At 35.3% G+C, this 18,700-nt stretch overlaps 1 protein-coding gene across 1 annotated transcript in view; it reads right to left on the reverse strand.

The window, feature by feature from the left end:
- Positions 1-18,700, reverse strand: part of CDH8 (cadherin 8) — a 136,785-nt gene that overhangs the window by 35,634 nt on the left and 82,451 nt on the right. Inside the window, exon 7 of the mRNA XM_086757750.1 lies at positions 15,469-15,605. Within this exon, the coding sequence (XP_086613876.1) occupies positions 15,469-15,605 (137 nt within the window). The remainder of the gene's footprint in view (positions 1-15,468; positions 15,606-18,700) is intronic.

Raw genomic sequence — 18,700 nt, forward strand, 5'->3', positions numbered from 1 at the left:
TCATTATTTATAATCTAGAGCTATTTTGCATAAAAGTGTTTAGCACTGTAAAGAGTAGAATAACCTTGTTAAGCTGTAAGGAAAGAAAAGCTAAATCAACAGTTCAAATTCTACTTTGCATAAATTTCAGAGTCAGTTTCTAGTGTCCTCCCTTCAATTCAGTATAGCTGATTTACTTTAAGAGACTATTTAAAATATTTCAGATTCTTTTTCCCCGGAGAAGAAAAACACAAATTCAGTTTAAACTAAGATGACGAGCTGATCTGAAGAGTTTATTCTATGGCACATGCATACCTCTACAAGTAATTCAATACTAGTTTAAAAATCCAACTTTCAGTATTATTTTACAACTATAGTATTCTATGTTGTTTATATCATCAACAGTTTGAAGAAATGCACACTGTGAGTTAAACTCTGGGTCTGACTTGTAATTGAACTACGTGCTTTTACCTAAATTATTACCGCAGGCAAGAAAGCTGCTACCATAAGTCAGGGTACCGACTTACTCCCAGTTGTTGTGACAGCCTAGGAGGTGCCCAAAGCTGCCATCAGTCTATGTGGGTTCTGTTATCTGGCAATACATAACTGGCTAAGGGAAGGCAGAACAGGAGTTTCTATTGCCCAGTATTCAATGTACTTCTCGTAACAAATATCTACAAAGCAGAAGTAGGTCAGGCTCCACCAGTGGGTAAGTAGCAACTGGTGGCAGCCCTACCAGTGCCAGAGATGATCAAAGGAAGAATCACTATACACACTGTATTTTTTGTGGTTTACATCAGAGTTAGTACTGTTGTGACCTAAGCAAACTGTACCTTTAGCATCCTTTATTTTCCTCGTATGCTAAAGACAACCATAATTTTTGAGGCTCCACTCATGTAAATTTAAATTGCTCTACTAACATTACTTTGAAATAGCATAAAAATATTTATTTCGAAAGACAGAGAACCAGGCTATCACCAAATGTACTAGTGCTATAAACAAAGGTTTATGTTTGCTGGATAGCCTGAAATACTAAAATTACATCTGTATAGGATACGGAAGATTACAAGACACCAGACTTCGAATAGTTCCCATTTGAACGAGTCCAAAGTTTTAGTTCAGAAAGATACATGAACAAAAAGAAATTCCCACCAAAGTATTATAAGAGTAATATTTATGTCCATTCTGCATCATATGATCTTACTTATTAACAGGTGAGGTGAGCACTTGTGCCATGAAATAATAATATATATGAAAAAAAAAAAAAAAACAGCTAATGTGCAAATCATGAATCCTAAACATTTTAAACACATTTTTTAATGTTAACTTGATAAAAATACAGACAATGAATCTTGAGCTTATCAGAATTCTCAGCGCTGGTGTCATATTTAAACACTAAAGATTTACTTTTATCTAAATTAATGAAATGATGGCAGTTCAAATTTTAAAGACATTACAGAGAAATGTAATTAATTAGATAAGCTTCTAAAGAAATTATTCATGTCCCTTGTGACTGCCCCCAAAATGTTTGTCTTTCATCAGAAATACAAACATTAAATGTAAAGATATTATAATTAGAAACTTGATGAGAATTAATTTAAAAAATTAATTTACTAAACACAAGAGAGACCCAACTGGTTTGGAAATCTCCAAACAAGGGGATATTCACTGCCTATTAGGGTTCTTGTGACAATGATGAAATTTATTGTTGAGAAAGGGAGAAAGACAAAGATGGAGAGGGATTTTTATCTACTGCTTGTACTGCCCACCACACTGAATACATTGCATTGTTTTGCCATTGTAAATTTTTAAATGAAAATTTACTTTATGCTGTTTTCCCTGTAAAAAAAAAAAAAATCACCCTAAGCATACCTACTCAAACAAATCAGTGAATTCTCACTAAGGAAATCAAGTTTTCACTCATGGATGAAAACTTGGTGAAGATAAAATAGTTTCACCTATCCATTTTCATACTTCTAATGTCTGCAAACTTCTCAGTGGTAAAACATCTACACAGAGGATGTCCCTCAAGTCTGAATCCACCTCTGTCAGCAATGCCCAATATCCTTGAGCTAAAAGCAGAAAGTGATTGAGGTGGATCCACTCTGATCCACAGAGTGCACAAACTGTTGCCTTTGCATGGGCAGCTGTCCATCACACAGCTGGCCTTCATACTGATTAGTAATCAATGTTCAGAACTTTTCCTCATTTGTATGAATGGAGAGTCAGTTCCTTCTAAACTAATGACAAACTAAGTTTTAATTACTTGGGTATTTTTTTTTGTTGGTTTGAGGTTTTTTCCCAATGAACCATGCAGTCAATAGAATTAAAGGAGACAGAGTCTTATTTTCCTGGTCTTCAACGTACCAGGTAGATAGTAAGACCGATTGCTTAAGTTCCAATTATTTTATGCAAAATCATAGAAAGAGCTACTCAACCCCTATAACACTTAAACACTTCATAAACATGCTTAAAACACTTCTCCACTGTATTTCCTTGACAGATGCACATACAAGTGTTCTTACAGAGCAGTGGTCTTTAAAAAAGAGAATTATTTGCTGCACAAAATGAAGTTCATCATTTGTTTAATCCAAGGAAGTCCAGTTTAGTCCAGTTTTCCTTTGTTTAATTAAATAATCCAAAATAACTTTAAAGATCTCTTTAAAAAGTCATAATTTGACTTGCATTTTAACTAAAACTAAGTATCTTAATAGAAAGTAGACTCCTAGAAAATAACACATCTTTTATTCTTATTATTGCCATCACCACATGGCTTGGAAATTATTATTTCATGCTTCTCTGAATCAGTGAAATTTCTACTATAGTAATATTTTAAGTCAGAAGTAGAGGAAGTCCTAGTTCAAACAGAGAAATCAAAACAAAACCTGTATCACTCAATTAATAAAAACAACAGCACTTGTTTTACATGCCTTATATTTCAAACTTATTAATTTGTATTTTAACAGATCCATTCCCCATGACTTTACCAAGATCTGATGACTTCACTAAGACAATCTACGTGTAGGATAAGTTTATTTCTCCTGTTTGTATTTATGTTGTTGTTTTCTTTGTGCAATCCTTTACCTCTGTAACACCACGGCTTGTAACATTTTTTTTTTTTGCCATATAAAACTGACAAATCTACCTTCAAGAATACTGAGAAACAGAGATACTATTGTGAAACTGACATTTTATTTATCTTGAAGTTTAACTACAGAAATCACATACTGCAGCAAATACTGTGTTCATTGGTCTGAAGTGTTGTGTAATGATCTGATTCAACAGTGACTGAGTGCCTGAAACCGACTCTGAAATTGTCAGGAAAAGACATCAGTAATTGGCAGTACTTCTGTAAAAAGTAACAGAACATAAGCTATTTCTGAATTAAGGTAAAAGTCAAGCAACCAAACAAAAAAAAACCCAAACAGAATTGGTCATTACGAAGATTTAGATCCCCCTTGAAAAGCTTGTATTTTTAAAGTATGAAAAAATACTACAAGTTGTGGAATATCTATAAAATATTATAAACATATCAATGCATAGCAGAAAGGCTTCTGCATGAGTTGTTAAAACAAGAAACAAACACTACTTCAAAATTAGTGTTCCATTTACATTTATTTCAGCACATTGGAACATATTAGAGGAGTACAGATTGTGGCAAGTCTCTGCGCGTACATGTGTGTGGGAGGGAGGCAGAAAGAAAAAGACGTGAAACATATTTCTCAGGTTTGTTCCTTAAGTTATTATTTGGGAGAAAAATAATAATGGCGTTGAAGAGTTTTGTCTCTGTTCAGTAGATCACTTGGTTTCTTTTATTATGGTCTCCAGAAAAAAAGATGAACAAGTCAAGACCAAAACTATGTTATGTTCTACTTTTACTTCCTCGTTAATAAGACTGTCACAAGTTTAACCAAGAACTTGCTCAACATCTTCCACCTCTTTCATTTTTGTCCACATTTCTACCTCTCATTGCCATGAAAAAGACATCAGACTCTTGCAAAATGCATGCTTCCACAGGCATGGACAAATGCAGAAGAACCATGCATACCCACTAACCAGGTGGAGCATGAGGAGTGCATTTTGACTGCGTATCCTGGAAAGAAGGACAAGGAGGAGGGGAAACAGGACAGACTACATTTTCAAGTTTTTTACTTCAAAGCTGAATTAGTAGTTAAGAGGTTTCCAAAGTTCAGCAACTCCATCTGTAAAGAGGTGACCAAGATAGACCACATACCAACCTTTAATCAATATATAAGACGCATAGCTTGGGACTAAAGGACAGATTATACTTTCACGTTGCTGAAGAAAAGAAAGAATAAAATTTCTGTCACAGACGCACAAGACATGCCAGAAAACATTAATTACATGAAGTCATATTCTTCAGGCCCTGTTCAGACATCAAATTTTTCACTTACTTTCATTTTCTATGGAGTTTTGTTTTTTCCCACATTAGTGCATGCAAAACATAACAATTGTTTAATATAGCCCAGAACCTATATGAATTTTGAATCAATTACCTACAATCTTCAGATAAATGAAACATGCCAGCAAAAAGACCAAATGGATAACTTTTTAAAATCATAGAATCCTGTAGGTTGGAAAAGACCCTTAAGATAGAGTTCAAACAAATCATTGACAATCAGTGCCATTCCTCCTCACCCTGAGTTCTTTGCCATCATAGTGGCAAAGTCATGTCACCAAAGAACATCGTCACCAAACAGACTATGCTGGCACTTTCCCCTTTCACTTCAAGGCCTGATTCAGCTTCTACTGAAGTTAGTCAGGTTTCTTCTATTCTGGAAGTTTAATCTAGTCCTTGTCCTTAATACTACATTTCCTACATTTAAAATAACTTAAGATTTAAAATGTAAATATAATTTAAATTAAAACAGGGACTTAAACTGGGTAACTTTGTTAACTTAAAGGTATCAACACTGATAATCAAACTATATTTTTTAAAAGTTAGTATATTATTTTCACATAGATACAATACATATTGATGGAATCAGTTAGCCCCCGTTTTGCTTATCTGAGGGCAGGCTATAATTTGACATTGAAATGCAACGTCTGTTATTTTTTGTACCATTAAGCTGTACAGTTATTCAGAAGAGTAACAAATAGTTACTCTGTAATTACCTCTGGTCCTCTGTGAATTGAAAGATCTATTTGCAAAACTGGAAATGTTTGTAATTTTTTGCAGAAGTATCATATTTTGTTTGGTGTATATGCATTATATTGTCTTGCCTGAATGCAGAGATAGATTGGAAGAGGAAAACATCCCCTCAAATGTAGTTTACAGCTGTGAAGAGGGTCTCTCCTACCATAACCCTGGTTATAAGGGAAAATCAAAAGACACCTTTCTGTTTAAATTTAGCCATGCAGGATAAGAGAGCAAAAATTATCTGCTGCTGCAGTGTGATTGAGAACCAGGGGCCACGGTAAGCAAGCTGTAATTTTGTCCTTGAAGGAGCAGAGGTTGTTGAAACTAATTCATATCCACCTTAGAGCTGGAGGGGAATGGGAAGCATAGGCAACCCCCACTCCTCATGCCACCCTCCCAAAAACCCAACAGCCCAGAAACTCAAGGGCTTCTGGTTATTATAAATCACTTTGAATGGCAGTCTCCCTTTAATCTCAATGTTTGTGTTTTGAAAAATACACCTTAGTTTCACCACTTCCTATTCCTTTTCATGGACTCCAAATAGAAAACACTAGCAGATATGGTAGATACTAGATGTAGTAGGTAACACGTGAGTGCTCATTACATGTAACCTACACATTGCATAGAAGAGTGACTGGACTGCACGGGATATGCATTAGGAGAGAGAAGTGGGTATGTTAAAGTAGGGGGAGCAAGGGGATGAGATGAGGCTTGAAAAGAGTTAGAAGGGGCATCCTAATCAGAAACTGTAGCACCTTTTCAATATTTGAGTAGCAATTACGGGTACTTGTCTTGTCAGAAGCTCTGGATGCAAACAGCATGTCCTTAGAGACTGTTCTGCTGCATATCTAATTTTGACCAGAGTAAGCTTTATATTCATAGTGACACATAATCAAGATATATGTGACACATCAATATGAGTAAACAAATACATAATTCAAAATAAATTATTAGTATAGCTGCTTGAGCGAGTTGTATTGGAAGCTGCTACAGTCATGTCAGGTTTATGACAATGAAAACAATTCTCTTTTATTCAGAGATCCTAAGTAAATCCTTAAGGGAAAACAAATAAAAAAAGTACACAACCAACATCCTTCCACCCACACATCTATCCAGAGACCAAACTGAAAGAAATGCTGGCAGAAAACAACCTATATTTCTGATACAGTGCCGTGTTATTGAGCCTTCTTTCTCTCTAACGAGGATGCAAGCCAGGATGCAGTTGCAGTTCTGTCACTTTCAGTAAATGAACTGTGTTATGTATTTCAGTGGCGAACTGTTACAAGTGCAAACATTAAAAACAGGGTTAAAGTTTTAGCAACTATTAGCAGTGGACTTATAAAGAAAGGCAAGCTAGAAATGTTTGAATCTATATAGTTACATTTTTTGCAAAAATCAATGCAAATTAAAGAAAAAGGGGGGAAAATACATTTAACTTCGAGAATAAGCAATAGCAAACTAGCATCTGTAATCTCTAGAAGCATCTCTAACTGGGAAGCTCTATTCTATAGGCCCATCATTTTAGCATAAGTCAGAGTCTACTAAAAGCTTCTGAAAAAAGTTTTTTCCACTCCCTTGTGGCAGTTAACAATAAGTAGGAAAAAAGAGTTAGGAAAACAGGGAATCACGTCTTTGTGTTACCTTTATTATACACACTAGCAATAATAAAAGTGTGATGAAATGCTACTGGATCTTTACTTCTTCTGGATCACAGCACCACAAATCTAATTAGGAGTCCAGATTTTCTGAGGTAGTGTAATGCCTTAATCATTTTGAGGAAGTAACAGGTACTAATTTCTAAATATAACCATGAGAAAAAGTTTCCACAAAATAATGTGGTGTCATTAAGGGACAGAAAAGGATTGTCTTAAAAAATAAACCAGGGAACAGGCAGGAATAAAACTGAAGAAAAGTTTTAAGACACAACAAATGTACCAGGGCATGATTTGCTGCTGTGTTGCTCAATTTCAGCTTAATCAAGGGAGCTGCACTAGCATAAAACAGTCAGGAATCTGGCCCATGCTCTAGAGCAATTATATTGTTAATATGCTAATACATCATGCATATTAAAATGTTATAAAATATTGACTTAGATATGCAAGGTCTTATTGTCAATTATAATTAGCTATGAAATGTTATAATGACTAGCAGCAACAATAATAACAATAAGCAGACTGATTGAGGACAAGATGTCTGGAACATTTTGATTTTTTTTTATTTTAAATGATTTCATGATTGAAGTAAAATAATTAATAGCTCAAATGAAATCCTTACTGACAGAAGAAACATCAAAATGCTTCAATAAAAATTTTTATTAAACAATAATTTATTACTGAATCTATCTAGCAACTTTACTAGAAGCTCAAAGCATGCTACTCTGAGTAGAGTCTTTATTCTAGAGAGAAATGTGCTTAAAGGAGATTGACTAAAATGATATTCAGTTACAAACCTCTACTCTCCTGCTTCAGCCTTACAGAAAGAAACTGATTTTAGATAGTCACATTCTGCTTAGAAGTAGATGAATTCAGCTTATCAAACTAGATGAATACTACACAGTATTTTTAAGATTAATCATATTTTCTTCAGAAATTCTAATCCAAATGTTCAAAGTGCAGATGGCCAATTGTTAGTTGTTCCGTTTAACAATGCACTCATTTTGCTAATATAATATGCATATTGTCAGGTCAACCATGCCTCCATTTTTCTCACAGCAATTAACAAACATACTTCACATGAATTAGTCTGAATTAGTCAAGGAAGTTTTCACTAATGACTCCTGTCTGTATTCTTTTCTTAAATCCTTATCTGTTTTGTGCCCCAGAGGCCTTATTCCCTTCTAAAGCACCACCTAGTATCCTAATGTTTTGTGGTTTAAGCTTTGAAGAGCACTCTCAATTCCAGTATGATTTTGTGAAATCAACATTTACAAATCCAGAACTAAGATGTCTAGCCTGGCTTTACAACACCCTAAAACAAGAAATAAAATAAGTTACACTGTTCATGCAAATCTCTCTCCTTTCCCTTGCCATAATTATGTTTAATACCTCCTCAGACTTTTTTTTTTGCACTGAATTTCTCAGATGCTTTATTTGCAGCTGTCTTATGAGCCTTCCTCTGAAATCAGAAGTTGCTAACTTCTATTCAGCGTCCCATTCCTGAATTTTAATGCTTGCTCCTGAACTACTGAGACCATTTTATATAAGATTGTTTTGTAAGTGTACTCTATTCTCATTCATATTTCCTCACAATATGGCCACTCCCATGCTATTAACCATGTGGATCACCTCTCCTGCTATTCTTGAGCTGTGAAAAATGCTAACAGGAAAGTTTGTGATATGTCTGAGAACTGCAAACTAGTTTTACATGACATACCAGCTCTCCACTGACCAATGGCAAATGCTCTGCAACCCATTAGAATTTATGGAGTACCGTGTAACCCCGTATTTATGTGCAAATGAATAAAAACTACCTTACAAAATTCAGTGCTTCTGTGCAAAAATGATGGATTATCTAGTTTGCGTTCCACTAAGCCAGAGAAAAAAGAGTCAAGCGAGAAAGTTCAATATTCTTGTGCTTCTCCTGTTTAAACCTCTATAAAGGCTTATTTCCTTCTCTTTCTAAAACTTACTGAAATTTACTCAGCTCTAATTAGAGGTAATTATCTGATGCACCAAAGTAACTCCTTAAAATGTTAGAATTATTGCTAATAACGCCTATAGTCATTTTTACAATAAAAAGCTAAATAAAATTAAATAAATGAAATCATAAGCAGAGGTATTAATGGCATTAAAAAGTACATTGTAGCTGAAGGCTTATTCTGAAGAGTAATTATGTCTCTCTTCCTTTCTAATTAGTGTCCTTGTATTTTTTAAAGGAATATACAATATAGATAACTTTAGTAGAGCATGTGCCGGGTGATGATTCAATTACTGTATTTATATTCTTGGTAAACCATAAAGAGCCTTTCTGGCTTTATGCCCTTTCCCATTAGGTGATAAAATTGCCTCATACTTCTTCATTTCTAAAGAATGCAGTTGGTACGGGTAATTACCTCTGTCAGATAGAGCTCACAGCTTTGTCCTTGAGATTCCTATGCTCTGTGCCTGGAAAATATTTATTGTGGTCAGATCACCATTTGATCACATTTCAAGATCTTGTCTATATTTTCAGCTATTGCTTTGACTAATAAGTCATGAGAATTTCTAGGTATTGTGGCAGTTCTGCTACTTGGGCAGGGGGCTTAGCTAGCCACTGGAATGCTTGTTGTTTGGCAAGTGAAGCCGAATACCAAGAATTATCAGTCAATCAAAATGAAGACAACAGCTCCACGGCTGCAGTGCCTGGAGAATCAGGAAAACACAAATTCCATTAAAACCCTTAGTTCAGAGATTTAGAACTTGGCTAAAAGCATTGCTCTAGGCTAAGAGAAATACCCTCTCCCAGTCAGTCCTGCACTAGCTTTGCAGTTCCCCAGCAGATTGATCTGTTGCGTGTCTGTGCATGGGATGTACGGAGTGGGAGAAGAGAGAGTTTTAGAAGACCCTTCTTGTAACCTGACGCAACACAGCTAACGAATGCACACTTCCCCTCTCTATTTCCCAGTATGTCTGAAAAGGCTTGAGTCTATATTAAAAAGGTAATTATAAAAGAACCTGCCTATGCTCATGGTAGGACCTCACAAACAGTAACTGAGTTTTGACCTGAATGCAGTGTGAGGATCCCACTGCTGCACACTGTCATAAGAAGGCTAGGAAGTAAATAACATTTTGAGTAGCCCACTCAACGTTGTGTCAGGTGAAAGAAAGCTTGGACACTTTAAAGGGATCATCATTTAGTTGTTTGTGAGCCATGGTTTCTGTTATTTGTTGGTGTGTTTCTCACAAATCTCAGAGGCTGCCCATTGTAATAGGTTCAGAAGTTTTTTCTTGTTGATATCTATGGTATCATTCAGTGAATTTCTACCATGTAACACACAAATTCCTGAGGAAAGGATTACTTCACCTTTTTAAAAGAGAATTCCAGATAAGCATTGCTAATAGTGAATGCATTATAGTATACTTTTTTTTTCCCCCAAAGAATTCACTAGAATCCTGACTCTCAAGCAGATCTCAGTTACAGTTTAGGAGGGATGAGTATGCAAATATCAGGATATTCATATTTAAATTGGAGGAATGTTGTGCAGTTAAATTATGTTACACAACTTTCTTGCCTAAGTTAAAAGAGCTTCTCTGAGATATGTCTTTGCTTTGGTTTCAAACTACACTAGTACTCAATTTATTACTGCTTTTGTTATATCAATTAACCAATAATGACTGAAGTATAGGGCATTTCCTTAGTATTAATGAGACACACAGTAAGGATGCTATGCAAATATCTGCAATGTGGCTGTTACAGCCATTAGAAGATGGAAATGGAAATCCATGGAGCTGGAGGCAGAAAGAAGACAGAGTTTAATTATTATATGCCTTATACATCTATGACAATCTGATAGCTTGAACGATCAGTGATTCTGAACTCCATTCAGAATATGTGCAAACCGTAGCAAAGATGTTCTAATAAATAAATCATGGCTATTTGATTTTCTTTTAGTAGCTGAGTAGCATTGACAACACATAACTCAGTTAGTCCTGCAAAACCTGCACAAGAAACTGAGAGAATACTGAGGTTAGCCCAGCCTGAACTCTGCTCTGCTTCACCGCCCAGCAAAATTGCTAAACAGTTAATGCAAGCAACACAAGCATGTCAATGTGAAGAGTAGTTATAGCTATAATTGTAATCTATACAAACTAAAAAATGTATTTGTGCATTCTGATGAATGGGATCACGTATGACTATTAGGATCCTGACTTTACTAGATATTACTGAATGGCAGAAAATTTCATTTCAAAAAAGTACCAAAGAACCAAAGACATGATGAACCTTTGTACATACAAAAAAAAGATGCACGAAAAGAAACGTCTGTAAGTTAACCGTTCATTCTTACTGCACTGCAATTCAGGTTCTCAGAGAATATGTGCAGATGCCCCCAGATTCCTTTCCTGTTCAAGGCACAGCTCCAGAGAGCCCAAACACACCAGCAGCATAATCAACTCTGATTGACAAAGCAAGGCTATATCCATCCCTGTTCTCTCAAGCATCTGGCTAAAATAAACCTCCCAACCTTGGCATACAATTTTAAGCTCACATAAGCCTCAACTACACAACAAAACAATGAGAAATCTCATTAGCCCAGTATTTGGAGTCCAGAGTCAGTGACAGAAAACAAAGTTCACCTTTCCATCCACAGACCAAAAGGTACATTTCTCAGGGAAAGGTCATTTCGTCAGTGAGTCTACTTCCTCTAGCCTGTAGCCATCTAGATGTTCCTGCTCTTGACTCACTCAGCAGAGCAAACTTGGATGTATGTCAGAGCAGAAAGAAAATTTAAGGATCAATTAATAGGTGCAACAACTTTCAGTATCCCCTCTTCCCATGAGTATTAATACACATATTCCTTCTGCGAATCCTAAGTCTGTATTTCAGAGTGATCTTTCAAAGAGGTCAAAGCCCATTGTAATATTATCTTCTCTTAAAAATACACCTGACAGAATTCATCAACATAGAGGGGTCACTACATGACCAGAGAGGAAAAAAGTTGAACAACAAAGAAGCAAAAAATTAATTTTACAATATAAGAAATAAGTATAAGAAATCATACAATAGAAAAAAACGTGCAAAAGAAATGGAACTTTTTAACGTAGACAGCTTTAAGGGTAGTAGTTAAGAGGATCAAAGCTGCAGAAGGAATTTATCTATTGTTTTTTCATTAAATTCATGGAAAATGTATAACTAAATCTGAAATACTAAAATCTAAATATCACCTGTAGCATGTTAATAATTTTCAGTTTAGTCTTCTTCACTGATAGCTCTTTGCATTGTTTCATCTTCAGTAACCCAAAAAACGTTCAGATAGATGAGATATTTGAAGAATTATCTCTAGGGGACATGCAACCAGTATGCAATGTAGTTACCATGATTTAAACAGGAGGCATAAAACTATATGCGACTTGTCTACATATTTTGAAAACCAGAACATGAAGGCAACACAGAAGTTTGGGCAATTGTCTGAGGGAGAGCCACTCAAGGCAACTTTTCCTTAGTCTGTCTGGCTAGTTTAACCACCCAAGAAGAAAGGCTGCAGACAACTAGAAACTCCTTCACAGGGGCTGGAAGGAGTCTGCTGGAAAGTGAAAAGAGGGAAATGCCACCCTCCAAAATGTCCCACTTTGCCCAGGTCTCCAAATATCATGGTAATATTATTTGTCACCAATAGCATGAGTTTGTTCTGAATTAGAACTAGTCAGACACTTGCCTATGAATAGGAAATTAAAATGTCTGTCTTCTAAAAAAAAAGACCCTAAACTGGTCTTTTCCTGTTAAGTCCTTGCAGAAAAGAGTCACGGTCCCCACTGGCTCTTGCTTTTCTGTTTCTACTCCCAGTTTTGCTAGGCATGAAAGGGTTAAGTTCACATTTTGGAGCACTCAGATTAAAAAGAAGTAGCATGTTTAAAATTATTCACACACACTCTAAATCTGATCGCTTTCAAAGAGATCAGCCACTCTGAGCCTAAAAATCTCCATCCTCAAGCCAGGTGAAAATGCAGACGTAGTTACGCTCAGTTCAGCCAGACCAATCTTGTCTTGGACAATTCTCACTTGAGACAGTGGCTGATGAATGATACAAAAGAATAACTTTTTCATGGTGACAGCAGAAAACTGTAAAGTAAAGTACCTGTGCTTAAAGCACAAATTTAGCTGCAGGTAACTTACCAGCATGATGTTCTGAAACAGTGATTTGTGTTTTGGTGAAACTTGGTGTTTATCTATGAAGATGTTGATAAATCAGGGTATATTTAGGGTCTACCATGCCGGGAATCAAGAAGAAAAAAATAGCATCGTGGCTTATAATTAGTAAGCAAGTGTAATGGCAACGAAATGTTCTGATCATTGCCCCACAGCAACAGAGGTGAGCCTTGAGCTGAACCTGGAAAGCTAGGAAGAGAAAATGCTCCTGTAGAAATGATGCTGACATATTTACTTTTATGGGAGAGATCAGCAGTCCATTAATATTACAGTCAGTGAAAGTATTGTAATGACACACTTTATATTTTCATTTGCTGCTTGTGTTTACCTCCAACAGATTTCTGTTATTTTATAATAGAGCTTCTGCTTATTACTGTGTTGGAAAAAAAATCTAAAAATGCCCATTTTACCCTGCTTGACAGTTCCATGAATAGATTTAGTTTCTCCATGAAGACTGTAAAAATAATTTCTATTAAATAAGCAAAGATAGTAGTCTATGAAATGAAGCTCTTGTTTTATGTAAATGTCAAATAATTACATTAGGAATGCAAAAATAAGCCATCAGCAGGAACACAAATGCTTAGAAGAGGATTGGCATTACTGTTTTCATAGCCAGTCAGATAAAACGCAATTTTACAATAGTGATAGATGCTGAGGCTCCCACGAAGTCTAATGATAAGACTGATTTCTTACAAAATTCTTGAGTATAATTATGCTTCAAAAATCAGAGGATGCCACAGGCAGACTTGATCCTGATGTGGCTAGTAAAGTGCACTTCTGTTAACTTTGGTCTGACACTAACATTTAGGGGAGGTCAAAAAATGAATTGTAAAAGTTTACTGAAAAAATATACTTTTTGTTTTCTTCTTTTTTGACTTTTTGCAGAAAACAGAATAGAAAATCACTTTACATCTTACTATTCCAACTGAATAGTAAGTCTGAAAACTGTGGGTCAAAACTTAATAATTTTGCTTTCCATGTCATTTGTAAACCTCATGATCTGACATTCCTCACGTCTTGAGAAAATTGGCATGGAAATTTTATACCTTTCTCCTTTAAAAACATCAGAACTATTAACTGCTTTCATATTAACCTGGACAAAATATGCCCTATGAAAGCAGAGCTTGCTTACTTTCCTTACGCAGTTTGATTCCCTGTGGGGGCTTGGCTTTCCTGCAAGCAGGAAGTATTCTTGCTAATTTATCAAAGCAGTGTTTGCTTGCAAGATTGAGCAGAGAGCACTGTTGGCACTACTGCACTATGGGCAGAGAAGTATGCAAAGTATTGGGGTAGGTCACAGGAACAGAGTTTACAGGGGTCGTACGTTGAGAGCTGAGTTTATATTCAGACCTACCCTTCTTATTTCTGTATGCCATTTCAGTTACCTGCCACAGATTCCTAACGTGCTTGTTTTTGAAAACAAGTACCACAGAAAAATACTGGATAACAAAAGTGGGCCAAATAGGCATATTTTATCCTCCCATTCACTATGTTCATAGCTACAGCATCATGCAACTGAGCATTACAAGTTCTGTACCATAATACCACTTCCTTTAAAAAAAGATACTCTGGGGGAAAAGCAAGCATTAACATCACCCTACATTCTCCATGCAAGAATTAGCAGCACTGATCATCAGGATCAGAAGACAAATATTCTCACAACAATGTGTCAAGTATGTCCGTGTGTATGGGAATTATGCATCTACGTCGATTGCAGAACAGATACGCCAGCAGAAACACTTCCAGAGTTCGTGTTTCAGTTAAGGTAACAACATGGGATGACAGACATACACTCTGAATCTGTTCTTTCGCTGCGATATGTTTATGTCAAATGTACAGTCTAAAATACAGTGCAAATATTAATAATAAATTATAGCCATATGCAATCCTGTCAGCAGTGCTTACAATTCCAAATTAATCAAGAATTCTTCTTGGTTAAAATCTAGGACCCCTATTCCCAGACAGGTTGACACTCTTGGCTCCCAGTGACTTAGGTGTACACATCAGTCACAATAGTTTTGTGGATCTGAACAATCCATGCTTTTCTCTATAGCTGTATATGAGTAAATTTATTCTCATATATCACATTGGACTATTTTCATGCAACATTATCCATGTGCTTAATCATTTACGGTACTGAAACATCGTATCACCCAGTGTTAAGAACTTCTGGGTTGAGTCTACAGTTCATTTCTACAATAGCAAAGCTTTATTTTTTCTGTTTAACATTTACCTTATGTAGTCTGTACAAATGTACTCATGTATCTCTTTAAAATCTATACTACTGTATTAACTGAACAAAATGCAGTTTTGAAAACTAAAAGAAAGGGAACTTGAGTAAAAATCAAGTTTTCTTTAAAAAAGTCCGTAATGTAAAAATCCAATGTGTTACTTTTTACTGAATTATATAGAGTTTCCACTGCATATGCCGTTGAAATTAATTATAAACCCAACAGAACTAAAAGTCAGTATACACAAATACTTACTAGTTTCAGTAGCTACAATAGTTATGTTGTGCCACATATTTGTTTCTCTGTCCAGCGGTGTTGCCAAAGTTAATTTCCCATCTTCTGCGTTAATGTTGAACTGTCTCTCAAGGTCAGTGTGCCGATCAATGGAAAACCTACAAAACAGATATCCCTGTAATCTACTTAATGAAGCTGGTGTAATCCATACCATCACCAGACAATTTAGGGAGCCCTCTGAGAGCTGCAGTCTTATAGCCAAATGGTTTGAGATGCTCAATAGCATAATAATTTATAAGACAAAATGACAAACTGGGACTAAAAAACTTAATAATTATTGCCCAAGGAGTAATTAGCTGTATACCCAGCATGAAGGTCATAAAATGCCCTCAGGTTCACTGGGTAACATCTTTGAAAAACGGTGCTGATCAAGAGTTAATTACACAATTCATCATATTTATTGGACAGTTTCTATGGTATTTCACAGTAACTGATGATAATTTTGACAGTAATGTATTAAGCACATAAAAATGGTGGGCTTCATGGTTATTTTTTAAAAGGGCTGAATAATATTATTTTACCAATAAATTTCAGACTAACAAAGCCTGAACTATTCACTAAGCATATTATTTGGTTATGGCTCAAGCAGCTCCATGGGCAGAATGCAGTTAATGAATCACCATTTTCCTATAAAACACTTCAAACACCAAGGGACTGATTGTTTTATGGATTGACATCACTGATTTTTAATAAAAAAGGTTTCATCTGACAGGCAGTCAGAGTTTGCAGATGTGAATGGCCCAGTAAATTACGCAGCCTAAACAGAGCCAGCTTGACAACAAGAAAGAGTTGCAGGAGATTGCTCCAACGATGCATTAAGCAGGATAATGATTTAAAGCTCAAGAAAAATATCCAGGAAGGCTTTTATGTTTGTCCATTTTTACACAGTTATTTTATTAATGTATTCGCAAAAAGAAACTAAATCACAAAATTAAGCCTTCCAATTTTTTGACAGGAAAGGTACGAAATGAGAGAGTTGAGTCATAAACTATTGATATGGTTCAACAAAAATTGACTTCAAGGGGTTTTACTGAATCCTAATTGTGGATTTATATAAAAGCCTTTTAAGCCTTTGTGTCTATGTATTACAGAACCTAACAGCATGCACTGACAATTTTTACATCTGTTCTGCATTATATCCAGGCATAATAGGGTGAGTTAGGATACAGTATCAGACCGGATTACATTATATAGTGGTCAGAAAAGCGACTCAGACTGTCAGTTTCTCATTACATTTCTACTTTTTTGCAAATACTCTGTTAAATTCACTGATAAAAGAACAAGAACATATTTTGCTACAGTGACAATGGCACAGTTATCTGAAAATCAGTTGTTCCACTCTGGTTTATGCTTTGTCATAAGCAATTTCCAAAAAAAGAAAAAGTTATGATTCAGAAGTTCCTTTATGTGCTACAATAAACATATTCTGATGAACTCAAACTCATTCCAGCATAACACAATCGATTTTGATAGACATCATAGCATTAGGATCTGATTTCAAAGCTTAGAATTATGGTGTACATAATTTTTTATTTCAGTGTCAGATATTTTCAAATTTAGAATGAAAGATACATTGCAATTAGATTGTTTGTGCAATGCATTCAATAAGATAAAACTGACTTTCAAAAAATTAGTTCTAAATGATGAAAATTTATCAAGTCTAAACGCTTAAAGACTGTATCACTAAAGATCAAGACTAGCATGATCACACTGGTAAGATGCTTAGCAACTCACGGACTTAAGAGTGAAAACCCCTGTTTAACTAGGAAATGGGCTTTGTTAGACATTTAAGGTTTTTTTTTTTGTTGTTCTAAACTCTGAGAAGAACTAGTTTTATTTATATAAAAATGAGTAGTTTGGTTAAGAAGAGTACCAGAAAAAAATACCAAGTAAAATTCCAAATATATGTGCCTAAAGCTAGGCACACACATCTATATTTGGACATTTAAGTAAACTGATTTTCTAGTGAGCTCCATATACTCAGTCCTCAATAGTTTAATGGGAATTGTACTATCCTCAGCACTTCCAAAAATCAGGTCACTTGCATGGAAGAATAAAGCTGTAGGTGCCTAACGTCAGGCAATCATTTTTGAAAATGTATCTTAACCTTATTTTGATGTCTCTCTAGTTCAAATTAAAGTATTAGAAGTAAAATTCAGGAACTAGTGAAGTCAGTAAAAAATACCTTACAGACTTCCACAGGTTTAAGATTTCACTCAAGAAAATACAAGAAAGACAGCAATCAAGATAAATTCTTTTAAGATGTCATCACTTAAAACTATCTTTTACGTTTATGCATTGGCAAAAAGAACTCCTCTGATATCAAACATTTCTGAAATTTTTACAGTTCACAAACAAAATAAAATATGAAATGCTTACATGCTTTAATGTTTAGTTGACCTGGGCTTGACATAAACTCCATGGAGATAAGACACAGGTTTTCTCTAAGGATCAATCCTTTTTAAACTTCCATTCACAGTCTTTCTGCAGTACATTTTTTGAAGTTATAAAATCGGGTGTGTAACATCTGTGAGTTTATTGAATTGCATTTCATCTCATCCCAACAGTATTTATTCACAATGCAAAACCAGCACTCAAAATGAAACATTTTTAACACAAGTCACATGCTACAAAGAGGTAAAATCCCCTCCTGATTTTAATTCGATAAATATTCGGTACAAAACTAAATAATAAAATCTGGAGTGTCATAAACCTGAGAAACTAATAGTACATTTGCAGTTTCCTTTTCATGATAATGATATTGTAACTCTTTTTAATGGGAATGGATAGTCACATCCACAAGCTCTACATAAAACATACATTTCTCTAAAAATGAGAAAAGAATATCTTGGGAAATAATACCTTTTGAAATTGCCATAAACCCAGCACAGGTTATTGGGAAGTTTTAGTTAGTTTACGGGTCTGCTATGGCAATTAGAGAAACAACCCCATAGTGGTTTAACAGACGACTTAAAATGATTCTCAGTCCTGCTCCTGCACTATTGCTATTGCTGTTAAGACTTAGTTTGAACTATTCTTTATTTGCACTAATGTAAATAAGAGCAGAAATCTTTTTTTTTTGCTGCACCTGCTGAGATGTGAATCACAGTACTGATACCTCACCAGTGGTAAATCACCATTGTTTATTAATGCCAGGCAGATCGGACACACTGCTTAGTGACAGATAAACAGC

The sequence above is a fragment of the Chlamydotis macqueenii genome, chromosome 13 (genome assembly GCF_036417535.1).
Source record: "Chlamydotis macqueenii isolate bChlMac1 chromosome 13, bChlMac1.mat, whole genome shotgun sequence".
Taxonomy (NCBI): domain Eukaryota; kingdom Metazoa; phylum Chordata; class Aves; order Otidiformes; family Otididae; genus Chlamydotis; species Chlamydotis macqueenii.